The following is a 23,702-nucleotide window of genomic DNA, read 5'->3' as shown; positions in this document are numbered from 1 at the left end:
TGTAACTATGATGAATTTCAAATATTCATATGGATTTAAATTTAATATTTGCAATTGGCCTTGTGGCCCACTTTATATTTGCATTAATATGGATAAGGAACTTACCTTATATATGAGGGTCCCTCGCCTTCCTTAGGTGTTATATGCCTAAGGCTTTGGTTGGAACGGCATTGATACTACTTAAAGCAGTTTTTTAGTTAAAATTTTTCTACTAGAAAGCAGCTTTAAGAAGCAACAAGAAAGCTGTCCCAAACGAAGCCTAAGTCATGCGCATCACAGAGGCCGTGTGACCTTAGGGTAATGGTGGCCTCTGCTCATCACCCAATTGGCCAATCTGAGACAATCCTCATACTTCTCTTAGTGAGAGTTCATATATACATTTGGATTTGACAAAGTGCTCCAAACTTTACTCAATTTATTGGGAAAATATTGAAGATCAAAATTGTATATTTTGTATTGGAATATTTCTCAAGTTGAATGTGTTATGAACAAGCTCAGATGTTGGTAAATACAAATCTCAATTATCTAGTCTTCTCTCTTTTCTATCAAACATCTAAAATCATTTTTCAAAAATCCTATTGATTGCCTTAATCCACCCATTAGTCTAAGGGTGAAAAATCAATCAGAATTTTAATTTTATTCCAAGTAATCTTCACAGTCTTTAAAAAATATAAAATAAATCTAAATTTATGTCATAAAACTATATTGAAGAGAAAATTACATTGTATACTCACACATGCATGCCTTCACAAATATTTAGCAAGTGAGTCGCGGGTCATAATAGAGGAACTCGTCCTCAAGGGAGGCAATTGGCAGGAACTCACCTAGCGGTTCAAGAGGTGCTACTCGCCTATAACTTATAAGAGAACTGGTCACTCGATATAATCAACCAGCACTATATGCATGGGCCTGCCAAGGAGCTCGCCTATCTTACAAGAGGAATTAAGGTTTCTTCATCAAGCTAACCACTCAACACCTATCGCGTACCTAGATCGTTGTCTTAGCCACTCGCCCTCTCCTAAAGCAATCATCCTCATGTCAACTTACCTAGCTTGGTTACAAGAAATCACTTACTCACAAGACCCTCAATTCATCTTGTCGTGACCATCCAATTACTTGAGGCCTCTCCCCTCCCACAACAAACATCTCACTCGCCTCTCCTTCTCTAGCAATCTAAGACCATTCACACAAGTTGCCGGCAACACCAAAAAGCTCATTGGATGCAAGTCCCCTCATCTCAACACTCGCTCACATACTCGTCCAAGCCAACTAGCCAACTTGACACTACTGAGCTCGCCCAGAAACAACTCATCGGAGCTCTTATGATCTCGCTATCTTTCAACCTATTAAGAGCTAACACATATCAATGATAGTTTATGTAGCATTGTATTTGTATTATGTGTAACATTGTACTTTTATTTTTTTTTTATATAACTTTTTTTGGTAACTCTCAGAATCCTATAAATAGATAGTCATGAGAAACAATTTGGGACCTCTAATTCTGATATTTTTGACTGATTCTAGCAGATTTTGTGTTGAGATTTATAGTTTTTCTTGTTATAAGTTCCATTTCTTACTAGCTTTACTCTCCACTCTCCATTCTCACACAGATTCTGACTCACTAGCTCACTAACTTTCTAGTTAGAGATCAACTATAATCCATAGACACATTTGGATCCAACACATCTTAGATAATACAGTTGCACAAAATCTTAGAATATTCTTCTACATTTTAAAATAATTCACCTACAATTTGTTTTTGTCGGTGGAACAATAGAGATGTAAATGAGCCAAGATGACTGACATAAAGCGTGCTTCGGGTGGCCTCGTTAAGCAAAGTAGTTTTTTCTTTTTTTTTAAAGTTCCACTCATAAACATATCGAGCATAACATAAGTTATTGACGAACATAAAGGCTGCTCGAGAGTAATGTATAAATTACAAATTATACATATCGTCCTGTAAGTGTGTGTATATACTCATATAATATAAATGTATTAATATAATTAACACAATCTTCACATACATTCACATATATACATATAAAAACATATAAATGTACATGCACACGAGTGTGTAATCAAACTATTATCGAATAGAATACGATCAGATAAGGACTTACTCGTGTTTGACTCGCTAAATATACGAGCTTATGAAAACTAATGAAAATGAAGGTAATTATCAAGTCAAATATGATTGAACATAAACAATGAGTTTTTTTACAGATATGAAGAGAATAGAGCTTCTATCAGTTTCAATTAGTATAGAAGAAAACAAGTCAAATAGTGTGGTTAGCAAACGCCAAGACTGTTACCTCCACCTGCTTTGTTAGGCGGAAAAACGCTGTAGATCTGCAGATTGTTCATTTGTTTTCAAGCTTGCTTTAGAATGAGAATCAAGGTTTAATATCCTAATTGGCTTCCCAAGTTTAGATTTGTCTTTCATTCTGGCAATCTCCATAGCCTTTGAACAGACAGGGAAATGCACGTTATCCCAGGAGTCAAGGATAACACCTGAACCAAGGCATATATTGTCATGGTAGAAGGCAGTAAACTGACCAGCTGCTAAACCCTGGTCGTCTTCAGATAGGTGTACCACTGCAGTTTGCTCATTTCCATCTCCATTTGTTTCTAGTCTTAAGCTGCAGTCGTAGAAACTGGGGCCATGTCGAACCTGAAAATAGGACTATTGTTTATCATTATAGGTCTTGAGAAGGGGGAATTATTTTGTGCGGAGTCCGAACGTAGAGGATCGATCGGATGCTGTGTATGCACTACGTATGTGCTGCGTGTACACTGCGTATGTGCTGCATATACACTGCATATTTACTATGTATTTGTATATACGTAGGAATTTAGTGAGTATTTAGTGAGTATTATTGATTCGTTGCTTATTGGCTGCTTATTTGCTCATATCTACAAATACGCAGTAAATATGCAGTACATACACAGTGTATATGCAGTATATACACGGTGCATACGTAGCATCCGAACGATGCTCTACCTTTGGACTCCGCACATAATAATTTCTCCTTGAGAATAGCTCCTTTGGTCATGACATTAAGTAGTAACATAATATAATCATATCAAAAATATCGACATGACATATCTTATATCTGTAATGCAATACATATTTTTATGCATATATTTTGATGTGATTTTGATACTACAGTATTATATAACTATAACGATTTAGATATTAGATATGTAGATGCATAAGAATTTGTTGGTATGTAGGTAAATCCCCCAATTTTAAATGTCATATATATGGATAATGCAAGCATTGCAAATCAAAGCCCTGATAGTGTTTTCCAATTCACATGGCATGTCATACAGTTGAAATGAGAAAGTTGTTAACCTAAGGCTGGAAACATAGTTCTTCAAACATAATATAATAAATCGCATTACCCTTTTATTTGTGTAGGCAGTTAAATTTTAGTATTATCTAAGTTATACCTAAGGTGGCACTATAGAAACTGTTTCACGTGACAGACTACAAAAGCTTATTGGCTTGAAGCATCAAACATGTTATATATACCCAAAAAAAAATCAAAATTAATGTTTAACCATCTTGTTATACTTAATCATTCATTTAAATAGTGAACTAAACAAGATTAAGAAGTGTTATATGTGGAATTTGATTATGTGATCAATCTTATTATTCTGTTGTCTCGGACCTCAAAGCTTGTCATGACACTGAGGGGTGCAGGGGGTTTAACCTTGCTTGGGTTCGAGTGCTTTGCATGCAAAAAAAAAAATAAAAAATCCATACAAAGCCTCGACGTTGTGTACCCAAGCACCCCGGTGATGTGTTCTCGAGCACCCCAGTGCTGAACGACAGAGAGTAGAGCGTCTTATGCAGCGGTGAAAGACACATGCTTGAGCACCGCAACACCCCACACTAGCGCCACAGCATTGCAAGATGGACTAGATGGTTTTTTTTCTCGTTTTTCTGAAGGGTTGCGTCCCTTGGGGTTATTTTACTTGACATTCTCTTGTATTTGTGTATGTAGACATTGAGAGCGGTACATGTGAGAAGAGAAGCAAGGAGAGAGAGAAGAGGGACTTGTACTTATTTCTCCCAATTTTCATAGAGGATTTCTTGGTATAGTGTGGCTCTATGGTTTTTTCCCTATTTTGAGTTTTTCCACGTTAAATCCTGGTGTCATTTACTTTTCCACTACATTTACTTTCTTACTTGTTTCATCATTGTGGTGTTTACTCCTCCTCATCTTCCCCAACAAGAAGCTTCCTTATCATTCGACATGACATATCTGCATACTTAAAACATTGGTCAATAGTTATAGTTTCCAATTCAAATGTATGTCATACAGTACAAATGAGAAAATGCAACAGAAAATAAGATAAAGAGAATGAATCCTGAAGTCACTTGCTGCACATAAAACAACATAAAGAGAAATGCAAGACAAATATATGTTGGAAGATTATAAGATTAATGGTGGAGGAAGTTTTTACCTTACATCGGAGCCTATCTTGCATCTCAGGTGTCGAGCCGCTAAACCACTTCAGTGATCCTACACGGAATGTGCGCCGCCTTTTGTCCAATGAAAAATAGTTTCTTGAAATAAAAACAACATTGTTTTGCACATCCTTTTCAACAACATACCTGCATGCCATGTCATAAGGGATTAATATTGCAAAACATGCTATAATGATCGATTAAAGCATACGATATCATAATTTGATTCCCGTTTAAGCTTGGAAGATCAATTCATATATAAATTTAATCTTGATGTAAGCTTGGTGAACAATTAAAATAACACACAATGCTTCTTTTTTAACATCGAAGCTACTTCAGAATGGGGGTACATAAAATAAAAAAAAAAATAAAAAAATAAAAAAACTATTTAACTTAAGCAAACCAACAGCTTTTCACAACATTATAGATTAACCTAGAAATTATACCAAGGTCCTCCAGGAAGGCGGAGACCTTGGCGCTGTCCAATAGTATAAAACCAAAAGCCCCTATGATTTCCCAGGTAGTCTCCTGTCTCAGCTTCTAGCAATACGCCTTCCATCTCTCCAATATGCCTGGCAACAAATTCACTGAACTTAACCTGCAAAAATACATGAAAAAAAAAAAGCAAAGAGTTGAGATTTTTATCAGTTGTTTAAGAATAAGGATTCAATTGCAAAACCTCAAAGATGATAAACAATGTAACTTGGAGAAAATAGTAATGCAACACCCAAAAATGCCAGACTGCAACAACAACAATAACATCAAGCCTTTATCCCACTACGTAGGGTCGGTTATGGGAATCATTTTTCTCCATTGTGTCATGTTAAGAGTCAAATTTTCATTTAAATCTAAAAAAGAAATGTCATTTCTAATATTTTCTAACCAAGTCTTTTTAGATCTACCTCAACTTTTCTTAACATAAGTCAAATCTAATACATCTACTTTCTTAACCGGGTCATCAAAAGTCTGCCGTTTTATGTGACCAAACCATCTAAGGTGACTCTGTCTAATCTTATCTGCCACTCGAGCTACTCCAACATTTTCACGTATATGCTCATTTCGCACCATGTCTCTAAGAGTAAAGCCACTCATCCACCTGAGCATCCTCATCTCTGCAACACTTAACTTAGTATTATGCTCCTCTTTTAATAACCAACATTCTGCACCATCATATAAGTTTCCCATACATAATGAAAGTAGAATATGAAAATGCATAATTTTTCTCTCAAACATTTCAAGATTACCCAGAACATGCAGCGGTTATCATATTTAATTGTACTATATAAAGAATGAGCATTTTAAGTCAATTATACGCAAGTATTTTTCATTTTAAATAGAGCTAAACCTTGCTGGAGCACAATTCATTTCTAAGTTACAAAGATTTATGACTAGAGTTGCCAAACATACAAGGCCTAGAGCAATGATGTTTCTTGTAAGGGTAGCTGAAGCACTGAATACTAACGTTGGCGCAAAAATAGTAGAATAATGAAATCCAAATCAAGTGACGACAGTTCACTCAAATTGCTTAGTACATAGAAAAACTGTATTTTTTAACAATGTGCAACATCACAATGTTGATGTAAAAACAAATGACCATCATATTAGAGCCAAAATGGCAGTCATAGTAAGATTACATATATGTAAATTCTTTGAGAACACTTGATTCTAGAAGCATCATTTCATGAAAACATTTTACTGTGTGTGCAACAATTTGGTAAGGAAATTACTTTAACAAAATAATTATGATAGACAACAAGATTCCCTTGTATTTTCCCTGTAAAGGTGAAAAAATACGTGCATATTGAAACAAGATAAAACATTAAAGCTTACATGACACGATTTTAACTAGTAATCTTGTTGACTTTTAACTATGTCCAAGTAGGAATTGCTGCAGTTGTGGTTGATCATGGGAGTAGCAGCAAACAGGAGAGGCAAATCATGGTCAAAAAAATCAAAATTAGTCAACCAGGGTCAAGTCAAGATTATGACAAGATAAACACACCAAGTTATACGAGTCAACATGGATTCAAAATTCTTATTAAAAAAAAATTCTATAAAATTAATGCCAAAGAATTGAGATAAAAAAGGGTACATGGATAGAAGTCATACCAAAAATTTTGTGAAGAAGAGTTTTAAAATCATGACAGCACTCGGTGTTGTAGCGCAGCAAGACGGAATGGACTGTTTTATTTCTTGTTTTTCTGAAGGGTTACGTCCCTTGGGGTTATTTTATTTGGCTTTCTCTTGTATTTTGTGTATGTAGACATTGAGAATGATGCATGTGAGAAGAGAATGAGAGAGTGAGAGAGAAGAGAGATATGTACTTATTTCTCCCAATTTTCATAGTTGATTTCTTGGTATGATAGGCTCAGTGGTTTTTCTCATATTTTGGATTTTTCCACGTTAAATCCTGTTGACCTCAATTTTAGCTCGAGCGCCCTCGAGGGCCTTTAATTGACTTAATCGAGCCCCGTCGGGTCCAATTCGAACTCGAATCGACTCGAGTTGGGTCAAACTAGACTCGACAAAGTTCGAATAAATGTGATTAATTCACATTAGCCTCTTTGAGCACTATTTGATCTAAATCGGCATCGATCTGAGTTCGCTTATGCCAAATTAATTTAATTAAATCGAATCAAACTTGAATCGACTCGATTCAAATCAAATCAAGCCTAATTTGAACCCGAATTGACCCGAACCGAGTTGAATCAGATCTAATGAATTCAGATTTAGAAATCAAACTAACGACTGTGATTCCATCAAAATTCAAATACTAGCCGTTACTTCAATTTAATGGCGTAATCTCGTCATTAACGGGCGAGGAGGAGGAGAGACCGTTCTAGCCCCGGATGGTGCTTCCCCTCTCGGGGTTCTTCTCGGTTCGTCCCCCCCTCTCCGAGCTCTCTCTTACGCGAGCCAGGAGTACCCCGAGGCCCCCCCCTGCCTCCTACCCCTTCGACCGACTCGCCTCCGACTTGCCCTACCTGAACTCGAACTCCTCTCCCCGGCAGTGAATCTTCCATGTCCTGCTTTTCCTTATCTTGAGCGGGTGGAGCAAAAGCTTCTCACGTTTCTCTACCGTGGATTTTAGCAGGCCTAATCCTTTCCTCAAGATATGGTTTACATTATCCGTGTTACATATGGCTTATTATGAGAAGAATTTGAGGTTAGGACTGCTGTAGCATTGTGACTTCTCTGTTTGCTCTTAATTCTATCTCCTTTAATTTATTTATTACTAGTGGTTTATTGCATGGAAAATTCTGCACTCATTTGGAATGTTGGTTCTCTAACCTACAAAGGCTTGTTTCTAGAAAATTGAGTGGGATAGCCTCATGGAATGTGATTGAGCTTTATGACATGGTTTATGTTGTTTGAGATCCGAATCTTGGTGTATGAAATATGTATTCGTTGTTAGCTTATATCATGCAATGTGTTTAGAACCTCATGTGTAGGTGATAGAAAACTGTAGCAACTTCTACTAAGTGCACATGAGGTGTTTGTAAAAATGCCTATTGGAACAATACAAGTGTTTGATCAAAAAGAGATGTTAAGCAAGTGTGGTCCTGGAAGTAGAAACTTTATGTCGATTTGTTCTAAGCGATATTGTGAAGATTGCATAATGACCATTCGATGAAATGCTCTTAAAAGGAAGCCATGGTCACATTGCTCGCATTGAAACCTTAGATGATAATCTTGTTCATATGGAAATTGCGCTTTATTAATGGAGGATCATCAGATAACTATTTGTTATGATATCACTTTGCTTGATAAAAAAAGGTAAATAATATAAAAGTTCAGTTAACATGGTAAGTGGAGCGGTTCATTATCTTTTTTTCAAGAGTACTATGATGTTCTGAATTATACTATACTCTCTTACCACTTAGTTCTCCAAAGGAATTGTTTGGGCCCCTTCTCCACAAAAGAGCCACAGCAGGTTATGCCTCTATCTCTCCGAAAGAATACTGCTTTTGGGAAGCAGATAAGTGCAGATTTTTTTTTATTATTTGATTCGAGTCCCAAACTATTTTTGTGAGAGATGAGTGCAGATTTTGAGGGCTTTCTCATTGTTTTTATACAATAATACCTACGGGACTTGGGTGAATCTTTTATTGTTTTTCTATGGAAATTCCTACAGCTTTTATGAGGCTTTTTTAACTGTTTTTGTGAGAGATAAGTGCAGATTTTGAGGCTTCTCATTGTTTTTATACAATAATACCTACGGCACTTGGGTGAATCTTTTATTGCTTTTCTATGGAAATTCCTACAGCTTTTATGAGGCTTTTTTCACTGCGTTTGTGAGAAACGAGTGCAGATTTTGAGGGCTTTCTCACAGATTTTATACAAGAATCCCTATAGCATTTGGGCGGATCTTTCGTTGCTTCTTGGCAGAAATTCTTACGTCTTTTATATAATTTTTCTCGCTGATCTTGGAGAGATTAGATGCAGATTTTTTTCCTTGTTTTTATGCTCCAAACTGTTTTGGAGATGGACTAGAGATTTTTGGGGAACTTTTGTTCGCATTCATTGGAGCGCATTCCTTATGATTATTGAGATTTAATGCTTCAAGGAACTTTCATCGTTGCCACTATCTTCTGAAGTTGAATCTTGATTTTCTATGCTTTACTTCATTTGGGTATGAGCTTTAGCCTTATAATGTGAGACCGCGTTATTAACAAAAAAAAAAATCATTGTCACGAGCATATGAGTTATATTGCACTAGAAGGGTAGCCCAACATGAAAACTATTGTGGATTCTTTTGTTCTTTGAATTACACACTTGCAAATTCTCTTGAAAGAGTTGATGGCGTATAGTAGAAAGGTTGCAAATTCTTTGGAAAGTAATCATGCGCTTCATGTATTCAAAACAATTCATATTGTTAGAAGCATATTTAGCTATAAAAGTTCATGGATGGTAAAGTATCTATATGCTTCATTCTCTACTTGATTGAGTTTTGTATAAAAAGTGATATTAGTAATTGTATCTGATAGTTCTCATATATCTTTTGTTTCAAATATGAATTTCGTATGGAATCGATTTAATGTTGATTGGATAGTTGAAGTATTTTCTTGGAGCGTGGCAAGGGCCATTTGCATCAAACCTTTCTTTTATGGTTGCAACTTATTTGGGATTCATTGTCGAATGAATTGTTTACTTGTTCCTTCTCTATTTGCTTGGGTTTAGGCAAAGATACTATTGGTAAGTTTGTTGAATGGTTGAAGTGGCTTTCAAGTATTTTCTCATGAAGTAGAGTCATGTTATGTTAGTTTTATATTCGCCATAGTCAATTAATGCTATTTGAAATATTTTGGGAGGTTTTATGAGTTTCTTTATGATTGGAATTTTTTTTTAGGAAATGTTTTGTGTCAGAAGTTTTTATGAGTGCTTTAATTATTGAAAATTTTGTAAGTGGCTTGGAGTTATTTTGTGCGGCGAAGCTTTATGTTAAGACTCATGAATGTTCTATAACGGATACTTTGCGAATTGTTTTGCATTGAGAGGCTTTATCATAAGTTTTATGAATTGTCTTATGTTGAGATTTTGTGTTTTTGTCTTGTGAATGTTTCTTGATGGAGGGCTTCGTAATGCCTATTCATTGAGAAATTTCCACAAATCTACCCCACGCCAAATATAAGAGCACTCGGTGATTTTGTGTCGGATAGGGCTTTGGGGGTTTCTTATAAAAAATATATATAATAATAATAATAAAAAGAAGGGTTTTGGGGTTGTTTTGTTTGGAGGTTTTATAATTTGTTTTTGGGATTTAGAGTTTCATGTTGGAGGCTCTCTAGTGTCTTTTTAGAATAAAATCATTCTTCGTATTTGAATTATTTTTCCTCTTTTTATGTTTACTTCCAGAATTGATTTCTTTTTTTTTTTTATAAATGTGAGTTGAAAGCTTATTTTGGTTTTAATTTTGGGAACTGGTTCCCCTCTCGTCACTTTGAGCTTTTTTTTTAGGAAGTAGCTTGGTTATTTGAGTCGGGTATTGTTCGAGTGCTTTGTTTGGAACGTGGGGACAGTAAAGGGCACTGAAAACTCCTTTCTCCCTATTCATATCACATTGAATCGGGGTAAAGGTCATTTTAGAGGCACATTTGGCTTCAAAGAAGTGTGCCCAACAACAACGATGCCTACATTCCTTTCATTTTGATTTTCATTCTTTTTTTTTTATTCCATTGCATTTTGCTGCATCTTTCTTTGCTTTTAGAATTTTCGTTGTCTTTCTTATTTTTGCTCTAAAGTTGAATGCTCGCAAAAGAATAAGAAAACTCAAATAGCAAGTGAACCATCCGATGTGCAAATGATAAAGAGGTACGTTCTTATTTAATTAGCACTTTCATTTTGATATTATTTTCTTATTTTATAGAACGTGCTCTAGCTAATACAACCCTTTGCTTTTCTGTGTCTTGCGAGATTGTCCTAAGGGTTAAAAAAAAACTTCTTTTTTCGTCCCATAACTTAAGTGACACCTAAGGACAAAAATTAAGGACCGAGTCTTAGATAACATGGACTTAGGGTGCATGTTCCTTTTAGGATAGAGACTTTAAAACATAGAAAACTTAGTGACACATTTTCCTAGGATTCGTGTCATCTTAGATTTAGGGTTCAAGGCTACTGCATCGGGTGTCTCGTAGTATGTCTAAATAGTGGGTAGGTCCCTTATCTTCAGGGACTATAAATCCTGCTTATCTGCGTCACATAGATGGCGTCACTTCCATCCTTTCTCTCTGTATGTCTTGAGTGTATGATTTTCTGTTTCTCCTCAACTACCTCAGTCCCTCCGAGTGTGGATGTGAGCCTTGCATGTTGATTAAACCATTTGAACCTATCTTTCCATTGAGTAGGATTTCCTAGTCTCCTTTTTTTTGTATGCCAATCTCCCTTGTTTGGGAAGAATAATATTGGATCCTTAATCGAGAGTTTTCTCAAGCCCTAGGGCTTGAGATGCAATTAACCACGGGGGCTTGCGCCCGTGGGAAACGGAACTCCACAACAAATAAACCTCACTCGAGCTGTTGTATCGGGTGGGGGAAACCCGTGACTGTGATCAGGTCGTGTATATTACTACCCATTGTGGGCTCCGAAAATTCGGCCCCGGCCTCCGCTCGCTTTTCTTATTCGGCGAGGGAGTTTTAACGAACTAAGTTCCGGGGTAAATTTTGGAAGGCAGATGGGTTTGTAGATAAGACACTACCCAGAGATTTCGCCCTCATTTTGCGAGGACTTTATGATCTGAGTTCTGGTTTCCTATAGGCGCAAGCCCCTATAGTTAATTACCCCTCCCGATAACGAGAGAGAACTTTCGATTAAGGCTAGTCGTAAATCAGACTATGTCATCAGATCTGAAACATGCATACAAGCGAACAAAAGGCATATGTAAATTCTAAAGTGAAGCCCTGTGCATTTATCAACAATAGCTCGTATGCAAGAATAAGCAAACAATCAGAGAGTAACGCCACACCACCATATCTATAACACTTGTATAAGAAGACATAAGGCATGTACAACTTGCAACACCACGCCATGCCACGCCACTGGATCCGCAACAGACATACAAGAAGATAGAAGACATATACAAATTCTCAAGAGAAGCCCTGTGCATTTCTCAAAAACAACTTAGTTGTATGAAGCAGCAAGAAATTCATACCTGCGATGACACGCCACCAGATCCACAATATGTACACAAGTGGATAGAAGGTGTATTAAAACTCTTAAATGGAATGTTGCGCACACTCAAATGATAGTTTCCCGCATAACTGAACTATTAAAAGAATCCCCCACACATGTACTACAATATATATACACACAAACACAAAGAAATGCATATGCAATCATACACTCACATAGGCCCCGGCGAGTATGTTATAGGTACACGTGACATCGGAAGATACTGCATAAGTTAAGAAATGAACTGAGGTTCAAGTTTAATCCTCCTCTTTGATAGGGAAAGAGTCCACACTACTTGAACCAATGAACAAGTATATAGTCGCAGCGCCGACTAAGATATTTATTCTGTGTTCATATTAGGTCTTCAAGTCTTATAATAAAGAAAATTAACTAATAAAGGCATAAAAAAATGAATCGATCCTCTATTGGCAAGTTAACAGAGCCGACAAGGTTAAATCAATAAAATATAAATGCCTATAAATACCTCCATGATGGTCGTGTTGAACATAGATCTCAAATAAAAAAATATTTAGATTGCCTCCCAAATACCCATGAAACCAAAAACTCCAAGAAAATACTAAAATTCAAAATATTTAAAATTAAAATTAACTGTCAAAATACTTAAAGTAAAATCCATTCACAATCCATAATAGTTTGTCGAGATGGGAAAATTTAAATATCTCTTTAGCTCACAAAGAGCTAATGTCTGATCGAGAATATCACCATTCTCAAATAGTCTCTTGCCAGCAAGAATGTGGCACGTGTCCTTTAACATGTAATTTTGTTACCAAATGGCACCATAGGTGCTTAATTTGACAACAAGTACATCTATGCCCAAATAACACCCTAACTAAGTTAGTTCCTCAAAATTTGGAAAGGCAAAGTCTTCTAAGAAGAAGACCAAATTGAAAAAGCTCAAAGAGAAAAAAATGACAACTCAAAAGGTCATTGATAGTTTGGATGAATACTACCAAATGGTGAGGCATCCCATTAATCTCTTTGACTTTATGTCAGATATTAAGGTGACTGAAGTAGAAGAGGATGATGATCTCTATTTCGATGCAGACTTGCTGGGTCATTATGGTAACACTAGTAACTCTGACAAAAGAAGAACATGCCAAAGAAATAGCTTCTAAAACATGTTTGGTGGTGTCAATTATGGACTACAATTTAAAAGAGGATCTATACTTCCTAAATGAAGATGAGTTAGAGCATGAAATATCATTACAAATCGAGCATGTGAAATTGGAGGTTGATTTTGAACCAAAAAATGAGTCTCTGGACAATATGATGGCTGACTTTGAGGAAGATGCTCCGTTAAATGAGTCTGAGCCAGAAGAGATAGTACAAGTGTAGTTAAAAAGCAATAAGGTGCTGCCACCTCTACCAAAGAAAGGGGTCCCTAATAAAGAAAAAGGGAAGGAAATGATTATAAATGAAGACATTATCCCCAAGGACTCTAAGAAGAAGAATACTTTAACCAAGGGGATATATTTTAATATCTTATTCCATTTAAGGAAAATCCTGGCAAAACATAGTATATATGATGCTCTTATAATATTTAGAGACCTTCAAGAGACTTTGATTCAGACTGTCAAAGACATCGAAAGATATAAGGCATATTTTACTAAGGTTCTACAAGTCCATAATAAGCCGATCATGACCTTCATCGAAGATGACATGATGCTCAGAATGGCATATCATAATCACCCTTTGTACATTTCTTTGTAGAGTAACGACATTATAACCAATCAAATCCTGATCGATCCTGGATCTTCCATAAATCTCAGAAGCCTAAAAGAACTGAGATCGTTGTGCCTCGATGTGCAACATCATGGACAACATAAGTTAATGGTACCAACTTCAATGAAAAGGGATAGAAGACCCTGGGATCATTCGCACTCTCCCCTGTATTTGGGGAAATTCATACAGAAGCCAAGTTTCATGTGATTGATGTGGACACATCATTTAAGGCACTTCTAGGTCCCCCATGATTGCATGAATATGCCATCATCCCATCAACACTACACTAGTGTATGAAGTACCTCATGGATGGATAAGAGTTTAGGATTACAGATGATATCCAGCCCTTTGCAGTCCATGAGCTCAAAATTTATGAAGATGTGAAATATTTCATTCCAAAGGAGCTGAAGTTGTTGACTTCACTTAAGGCCAAGTTGTCAAACTCAAAGGCTGCAAAGCAGCCCAAATAAGAAGGTGGGGAGAAAGAAGGTAACATCGACTCTTCCTAAAAAAACCTTCGCTTCTAAATAAAAAAAAGCCTCTTCTAGGGAGTAATACTGACGAAGATGATGTCATCCCTACCAAATCTAAGAAGACATGCCAAACAACGACTAAGGGAAAAGGAGGCCGAATATTTAGATTCTAATTATGACTACAAGTATACCTACAGGAGTAAGGTGCAGTGTGTATTCTCAAGAAGAATTTGTAGCATGTCAGTCTTAGACAGTGTATTCATGGTCACGCATCTTCCTCCTTAAAACTTCAACGAAATCTCCCCTCTAGAGGTGCGTAATATTCAAGAGATCAAAATACTTTATGTGCATCCTCTTAGCAAAGGGGCCGGTTTGGGAGCCTATTATACAAATTTGGAGAATGTGAAGAAGAAAGTTGTGACTAATTTATCAAGCTCATTGATTTGAGAGAGATAATACCTATGAGAATGCATAGGTATTATCCCAAAAATATTCGAAGCATATTGCGGAAGTGAGCTAATATCAGTACCACTAAACAATAAGCTCGTTTTCACATGAGCATCAGGTATCAAAGAAATCCTCACTTGTTGCGAAGAAAAGATGTTATTGTAAGAAAAGGTATTGTATTCATTATGCAAAAATACCTCTGAAAGGTAATTTTCCAAATGATCATGTGCGGGGAAGTCAAATTCAATGACAATGGAGATGGAGAGATCTACAAAGTTGAAACTTATGATGATCAGTCTGTAGAAGTCAAACCTGCACCAGAAAAGCTTGAAGATGGTAGATAGGTAGCTATTTTGGATGAGCTAAAATAAGTCAACTTGAGGACAGAAGAGGACCCTCATCCATATTGGCCATTAAAGCAAATGCAATGCTCGTCAAATAAGCTTTAAGGAGAATAAGATTGGAGATTGAAGATTAGATGTTTGAAGAAATAAAGAAGCATATATATGTGGGCTTCATCAGAGAAGAAGAATCTACTGATTGGATCACAAATATCATTCCTGTCAATAAGAAGAATGGTCAGATCCATGCATGTATTGATTATAGAGACCTCAATAATGTATGTCCAAACGATGATTTTCAGCTCCTAGTGTCAGAACTTCTAGTTGATATTACGTCCAACTATGGCATGTTCTTGTTTATGGATGGATCATTGAGCTATAATTAGATCAAGATGGTACTTGAAGATGAAAAGCATATGTCTGTTAAAGTGACCATTGGTATATTCTATAATAAGGTCATCCCTTCAATTTGACCTATAAAATACTAGTGCCACCTATCAGTGGGCAATGACACATATTTTTTGATGAATTAACACATCAGAAGGTTAAGTGATTTGTGAATGACCTCGTCATTAAGATCATGGACCAAAAAGATCACTTGAGTGATCTAATAATCTTATTTGAGAGTATCATGAAGTTTGATCTGAATATGAACCATTTTAAATGTGCCTTTGAGGGTCTTATCTGAGAAATTTCTAGGGTACGATGTTTGTCACCGAGGAATCGAGATGGACCTCAATAAAATCAAGATAATTTTGGAGATCTTACAACCCAAAACCCCTGTCAACTTTTCTTGTTGTAAGGGCAGCTGGCTTTCATTAAGAGATTCATACCAAATATGCTGGTAGGTGCGAGTCATTCTCCTAGTTGATGAAGAAAGATGTTCGCTTCAAAGGGGATGCAGAATATCAAGAAGATTTTGATAGTATCAAAAGATATATTTTAAATCCTTCCATTCTTACAGTGCTAGTTCCAAGGAAACCTCTAATCCTGTATACTACAGTATTAGAAGAGTCTCTTAGAGTATTATTGGCCCAGCACAATAAACAGGGAAAGGAAAATGTGCTCTATTATATTATTTGGAGGCTGATTGGAGTAGAAATATGTTATTCCTCATTCAAAAAGTATTGTTTGATGTTGATTTTTGTGGTTCATAAACTTTGCCACTATATGTTCTCCCATAAAATTACATTGATATCAAAGATCAATCTCTTGAAGTTATTGATGTCAAGACCAATATTGATAGGTCTCCTAGTCAGATGGATAGTGATACTAATATAGTTTGATATCACATACATTCCATAAAAAGTAGTAAAGGGATAAACCTTAGCAGATTTCCTCATCATGCATCCTATCTTTACAGATTCTCCTCTTAACAATGATTAACCTGACAAACAAATCATACAGATCGAGAAAAATGAGAAACTACAAGTCTGGGAGATGTATTTTGATGGAGCATATTCTATTAACCTTCCCAGCCTCCAAATATGGCAAAAGCTCGAGCTAGCATTGGTCTCATTTTCATATCACCTAAGGGAGGCATAATAATATTTTCATTCAGTCTAACTGAATCTCGCTCCAACAATGAAGCTGAATATGAGGCTTTGATAATGGGTTTTGAAATTGCCATTTCAATTAGAATCCATAACCTCTAAAACTTAGGTGACTCTCAACTTGTGATAAATCAAGTTATAGCAATTTACAAGATTTGTAAGTTTGAGTTGGCCAATTATCACCGGCGAGCTCTCAAGCTTTTAAAGCAAGTGTCAAATGTTAAGATAGCTCATGTTCCTCAATATCAAAATAGCAAAGCAGATTTCCAGGCCAAAATTTTTAAGGAAATGGTGAATATGGATGATGAGGAGTCTATACTGGTTAGAGTCTACACTCATTAGGTATTAGAGCCATTAATTTTATAATTTCCATAGGTTGGGGGAATGTCAAATTCAAGCCAACAGGATATAACTCTGGTTGATCCTCATTCTCCCCAATAAGTAACTCTTTAAAATCAACCAGAAGAACACCATGTAGCCAAAAGACGTAAATCCAGCAAAACTCAAAGTCGTGATTAGATTGCTTAGATATTGAAGAAGGAGAAGATTGGAGGCAACCATTGATCAACTACTTCAAAGAAAGTAAACTCCCAATAGATAAATCTATAATCACGTAAATCTGAAAGAGAGTATTACAATATGCATTTGTCAATGACACACTGTATCGATGAGCTTTTGATCAAATATGGCTAAGATGAACCACTGTATTACGGGGATGAGGATTATAAGAAGCATAAAGCCATAAGAAAGGTCATAGTAGATGAACCCCCATTTTATCATCCCGTTAGTATGGACTATAAGAAGCATAAAGGCTAATCGGATTTGACAAGTTTAAGTAGTCGTAGTACACTAAATTCTCCTAAGTTACTAGAGAGTCAAAGTTACAGCGGGAAAGATAAGTCTCAATCAAGAGCTACTGAATGAGTGTAAGCTATGAGATCTCAAACCCTATAGGATGGCTTCAAATAAGCAAACTCCAATGCTCACAACTATCCTTAGAGATAGGGGCATTTTTTATATTTATTTGGGTCAACATCATGCAGCATATCAAAATTCTCAAATAAATATTTAAAATTTTCAACCAAATTATAAATATTATCAAAATACAATGAAGAGGGTACACCTACTAACTCTTGTAAGTGTTTAAAATAGTAAGAACCATTACAATAGAAATTATAAGAGCAGTAGTAAAAGGAGAATCTCAAAAGCATTTGAAAATGAATATCGCTTTATTTTATTGATTAAAAAATTTGTATGTAAATTTAAATTACATCTCTTTACAAGTTTATAACAAGGAAAGAAAAAAGTACAATGTCATTCATAGAAGACTAAAGTCTATATCTTAAATTTATGCCTGAAAAGGAAGTCGAGCTTCACTATGCTCCTTCCAAAGATTAGACACTCTGCACCTCTAGGACCTACATAAAGCAACAGAGACATCAGTAAAAAGGAGAAAAGATTATGGAAATTTATATAAAGATGTAAAAATAATGTTGTACCTAAACCAAGGTCTCCTGCAGTAACTCACAAACTAGTGTTATACTCCTGAAACCTGTGTAGGGAAACAAGGGTATCAATAAACAAGTGAAGAAAGAAAAGAAACTACACAAGCTAAAAGTATACCTAAGTCAAAGAAAATTGTAGAAAACCTGAAGCAGCAAAAGACCTGCTGGCTAGTGAACTTGCAAAGCTGGGGGTGACTCTAAAATAAGACCTGCAATTATATAACATAGATGTTACATTTATATATGGTTGCAATGATGATAAATATTGAGCATATATAAAAATAATGGAAATTAAGGTGGCAGTGGTGACAAAAGAATAACACAAGGTGACAATACTATATACTATCATTAATCTACAAAGTAACACTTTAGAGAGCTGAGTATGAAGTGTTATGTCACTATCCTATGAGTCTCTACTTGACTAAAGCCAGATTGTCAACTGTATTATTACATCTAAAGATTTATGAAGACACCGAGATAGACTCTAGAAAATCTAAAAAAATTAAGACCTCAGCGTGACATCGAAATGATCCTATAGAGATCCGCAAAATGAAAATCTCAGCATGATATTCAAATAAGCTTTTGGAGATCCATGAAATGAAAACTGCCATGTGACATCTAAGAGAAAATATTTGGAAATCCGCAAGGTCTAAAAGTTCGTTAGGGTTGTTAAGCCTTTATGAACTAATCTCAAGGCTAACAAAGAGGGGGGGGGGGGGAATTGGTATTTTAAAAATCTTTCAATCAAGAAACACTAACTCAAACAAAAACCAAGATTCACCATAGAAATTAAAGTGTTTAAATTAATGCGGAAGCAAAAATAAAGAACACAAAAATTTATAGTGGTTCAGTCAACATGACCGTCCACTCCTCAGAGGCGCCCTCTGAGTATTGCACTAAACTCAGTGTCTCTTTTTTTGCCCCCACAACTAGGTGGAGAATCCTTTACAAACCTCCTTTCCACCAACCCAAGTGAGTCAGAGAACCTAAATCCTTTTGCTTCCTCTAGAAATAGGCAGAGAACCCAACTCCTTTTATTTCCTCCTAAATTAGATAGAGAACCTTGATCAGATGTTGAAGTAGACCTGTCTAGAACCCCCAAAGAACTAAGGATGATGACTGGAGAAGATGACGACGGATCCTTGTTTGGAGCAACCATCATGAATCCCCTCACAAAATCCTTCTCATAAGATTCTCTCTCTCTCTCTCTCTCTCTCTCTCTCTCTCTCTCTCTCTCTCCCTCTCCTCTTGGCTCTCTCAGGTCAAGACAGCAAAAGATGTTCTAAAAGATAGAACAAGTGCTCTTAAATAGAAGAGCTTCGGAATAGCTCATTAATTGCAACTTGCCAACTTTATCATCCAAGACGATATAAATATCATCCTGTACGATCAGTGCAAATTAAGCCCAATCAGCCAAGATGATTTGGGATGATCAGAAGAATTTTATTCATATCGTCTAGGACAATAATATATCATCTTGTATAATTAGTACAAATCGATAAATATCATCCAGATAATTGAACTAAAAGGATGTCATGATGATGAAAAAATTGCTTGATCGTCTAGGCCAATCTCATGATCGGCCCGGACGACTATTTCAAATCTATGTCCAATCATCCAAGTGATCATCTCGGACGATCTTGCAATCTTCCAGGATGATGTAATCGTGCAATCAAACCTTAATTTCTTTCATTAATTATCAGATTAATTTAGGCATAATTATGCTGCATTGTCCACGACGATGTCCTGGACAATGTCCAAAAATAAATAATACATAAATAGATTTGGGGGCTAATTCTTTTTTATTTGAGCCTATCATCCCAATTTATACAAATATCTTCAAGGATGATATGCTTAATGATGTCTACCTTAACAAGGATGCCTTAATTAGGGTTTCGAGTTTTGAATATATCATCTAGGATGATTTATGGATTGTCCCGGACGATGTGACCAAAAATAGTAAACTCTATGAAACACTCAGAAATTCTCCCAAAGTGTTTGTGTGTGAAAGGTTAATTAGCATCAGGAACTAAATATTTTACAATAGACTCAAGAAAGGGAAAAAATTACAAACTGACTCAGACCTAGTCTACCCAATCTTGAGCTAGTTTAAATTGCAGTCTTGATCTTGTGGACCTAAAATGTTAGTAGAAAAGACAGTCATAAATAAAATAGGAATATTTGCTATCATCAAAATTCTAATCCATAAAATAAGATTTGCAATAATTTCCCCCTATTTGATGATGGCAAACCAAAAAATATTCAAAACATTTCAAGGAATTTTAATGAAAATAGAGTGACACAGATCAACTATCCAATAATAAAATCAAACTACAGAACAAGCAGTACAACTAACTACTCGCCCTTTTGATATCACAAAAAGGAGGAGGAAAATAAAAAAGAAATAAAGTAGAGACTAAAAATATAAACGAAGCAGAGACTAAAAATAGAAACAAATTATAATATAAAATAGCATAAAAACATACTTAAAACAAGATAGCCCCTGATCATCTAATGGAGGTGGAGGTGGTGGTGGTAGGTGAAAGTAACTGAAAAGGGTGGCGAATTGCTCTCCAAACTAGGCAATGTCCTGGTCGTGCTGGCTCTACTGGTGTGCCATATAGGAATCAAAGCGGGCTGAGTCCTCAGCATGTTGCTACTTCTGTGCAGTAACGTAAGTCTCAAAATGTGTGTCCCACTGGTCAAATCGCTCAACTAGCTGATCAAACTGAGAATGCTGGCAGAGTGGAGCAGGTGCAGGAATAGGAGCGAGATCCTCCTCCGTAGCTCCCTCGGCTTCCTTGTCTCCTTGGTAGAGATGAGTACTGTGAAGAACGTGGAAGGAATTGTTCGAGTAGAAGGCATGCTGATAGTTGGGCGGTGCATGATATTGGAGTTTATATTTTGATTCTAGAACATATGCAGAAAATAGCGATTGAGAGAAGTGGAGTAATATGAATGCGATCACCAGCTTTTGGAAGGATAGAGGTGTGAAGGACATGTTGGATTATCCTAGCATCTTTGAGTATGGTGCTAGTCTCTCCAATGTGAAAGTGAGCATTGGTGTTCCTTAAGAAGTGGTTGGTCGGAGCCCATTCGTAGTTAGGATCAGAACACAGGGTGTGGAGTTTGTCTCCTGTGGTGGAAAGATGCAAAATTTTTTGACAATCTTGATATGTGATTTTGACAGGATGTCTATTCACATAGGATCCAAGAGAAGTAAAGGAAAAATTTATGCGGAGACTAGCAAAAAATTCAAAAAGAAGCTCAGAGTTGAAAGGTACAGTAAGAGTAAGGAGAAAGCACAAGAAGGTGTGAGCAAACAGATCAAGTACTGGATATGAGAGAATGTTCAGGTTGACAGACCGGGAGATAGTGATTTCATCCGTCTTGTACCTTTGGTAGGCGGTTGATCGTCCACCTCAGTTAATCGAGGGTCCAAAGTCACCCTCGAGGAACTCCCAGAAGGATAAGGAGATCTCTTTCCGTTGGCCATTATTAGAAGACAGAGCACAAGGGTAAGAGAATAAGGGGATTTGAGAAGGTTTAAGTGAGAAAAAATGTATGAAAGGCTTGATTTATAAAGAATAGGCCCAATCGTCCAGGACGATAGAAGAATTATCCAAGCCGATCAGGAACAATAATTGTATCCATGCCGATTGGTCAAAAAGGTTGTCCTATCGTCCAGGCGATCATATATCATCTAGAACGACCATTGAAAAAGCAGATCATCTAAGACGATGCACAATAATGGATCATACTGGCCAAATTTAAAACATTTAAATGCATTTCCATGTGTATCATCCAGGATGAACATGTGGATCGTCCAGGATGATTCTCCAATAATGGATCATATCGGCCGAATTTAAATATTTTAAACATATTGCCACGTGTATCATCCAGGATAAACAGGTGGATTGTATGGGACAATTACAAATATTTGAGAAAAGAGAAGAGCATCATCTAGGATGAAAATAGATCGATCAGGCCAATCATAAATGATTGAAGCAGAAAATGATCAGATCGTCCAATACAATAATGAATCATCCAAGACGATAAGAAGAAGAAAGTTCAGAACAGACAGTTGATAGAATTTTGAAAGTGAATTTAACAGATCGTCTAGGACAATATGAATATCGTCCGGGATGATGTGACAAAAAGTTTAAATTCAGAGGGTGGATGGAGATGATCAGAAAAGGCCCAAAAAATGGAAATCAAATAAAAATAATACAAAAAAGGACACAGACATAAAAAGAATGATAAAGAAAGTTTTTTTTATTAAAGCTTGAATATGATAAATTTTCCATATGATTGAATTAAAAATTTGTAAGAATCAACGAGTTAACATTATCGGAATCCAAAAAATGGTAAAACAACCGATCCTATTATCTCTAGCTCAGACTTCTCCTAAGGAAAAACTTCTTTTGAAAATAATAGAACTAACTCGAACAAAATATTTGGATAAGAAAAACAGATTCGTTCAAAACATGGTTCCAGAAAAAAAAATCTTATAGATAATATACCAAAGTAATTTGTCATAATCATGAAATTTGAAATCAAGCTTTTGAAAATATTAAGTGACACATGAATTCTTCTAAGATTTAAAGGTTTTGAAGGAAAAGAAAGTTTCTCTCTCTCTCTCTCTCTCTCTCTCTCAATCTCTCTCTCTCTCTCTCTCTCTCTCTCTCTCTCTCTCGTTCTTAAAGGAGGTGAGCATACCCTGTATAGATATGGAGCAGGCTGGTTTAAATCCAAGTTTGCAGGAGTGCATGACGGGGGATATACAGGAGGGATCGTTGAATCCCAAGGAGGAATTGCGGGAGTCCAATAAACGGGGTGAGGTAGGTAGGATGGTTGATAATCCTATGTTTGAAACCAACAAAGTGTTGTTCACTTTTGGCAATGCGAGTCGTATTGGAGATATGAAGAAATTTGCTTCGGTCTGGAATGTGATGGAGACAGAGAAGAAAGTGGAAGGTATTACGCCGGTTTTCAATTTTGGTATGCCAAATGCAGTTAAAGAAGTTGGGCAAGAGTCTAGGCGTGAACATGAAGATGTTGATGGTTGTGGTTCGGAAATGTCTCTACTAGCTCCCAGCAGAATACTCGGACTCCTAGTATAACCAGGTCGATTAAGGAGGAGGGTGATGAGATTGGCGCAGCTGCTAATGCTTGGAAGAAGTTCACAGCAGTACAATTATCTTTGGTTGATGAGGCTGGTAGCTTCTTGAGAGAAGATGGTCTGGTAAATTTAGATCTTAACGAAGCTAGAATAAATGTTAGCAAGCTTAGCAGGACACTGGTTGGAAGCCTTTTGGGACGTCGTCTTCCTTTTTCTATTGTTCAGAATGAGCTTCAAAGGAAATGGGGTCATCTTGGGCTTACACAGGTTACTACTATGGGATCGGATTGCTTCTTGTGTTGGTTTGAGAGTAGAGAAGACAGGGATGATGTTTTTCTTGGGGGACCTTGGTATGTAGCTGGACAAATCATTG

General features: G+C 36.4%; 1 protein-coding gene and 1 long non-coding RNA gene across 4 annotated transcripts; both read right to left on the bottom strand.

Moving 5' to 3' along the window:
• Positions 1-2,170: 2,170 nt before the first annotated feature.
• LOC110111001 (tRNA-specific 2-thiouridylase MnmA) lies at positions 2,171-5,095 on the bottom strand. Of its 3 annotated transcripts, XM_028698738.1 has the most exons (4): positions 4,924-5,095; positions 4,474-4,624; positions 2,422-2,683; positions 2,171-2,349 (listed from the first exon to the last, which is right to left on the bottom strand). In XM_028698738.1, the coding sequence occupies exons 1-4, from the start codon at positions 5,034-5,036 to the stop codon at positions 2,327-2,329; spliced, it is 549 nt and encodes a 182-aa protein (XP_028554571.1). In that variant the 5' UTR covers positions 5,037-5,095; the 3' UTR covers positions 2,171-2,326. The 3 variants fall into 3 exon arrangements, with proteins under 3 accessions (XP_028554571.1, XP_028554570.1, XP_020698336.2); XM_028698737.1 differs by having other exon boundaries at positions 2,171-2,683; XM_020842677.2 differs by having other exon boundaries at positions 2,171-2,671; positions 4,924-5,093.
• Positions 5,096-17,926: 12,831 nt separating this feature from the next.
• LOC110110995 lies at positions 17,927-18,951 on the bottom strand. Its single transcript, XR_002304788.2, has 3 exons — positions 18,326-18,951; positions 18,202-18,254; positions 17,927-18,120 (listed from the first exon to the last, which is right to left on the bottom strand). It is a non-coding gene; the product is annotated as an uncharacterized LOC110110995 (long non-coding RNA).
• Between the last annotated feature and the right edge of the window lie 4,751 nt (positions 18,952-23,702).

The sequence above is a fragment of the Dendrobium catenatum genome, unplaced genomic scaffold (genome assembly GCF_001605985.2).
Source record: "Dendrobium catenatum unplaced genomic scaffold, ASM160598v2 fragScaff_scaffold_1132, whole genome shotgun sequence".
Classification (NCBI taxonomy): Eukaryota; Viridiplantae; Streptophyta; class Magnoliopsida; order Asparagales; family Orchidaceae; genus Dendrobium; species Dendrobium catenatum.
This window is presented reverse-complemented; position numbering and strand designations above follow the sequence as displayed.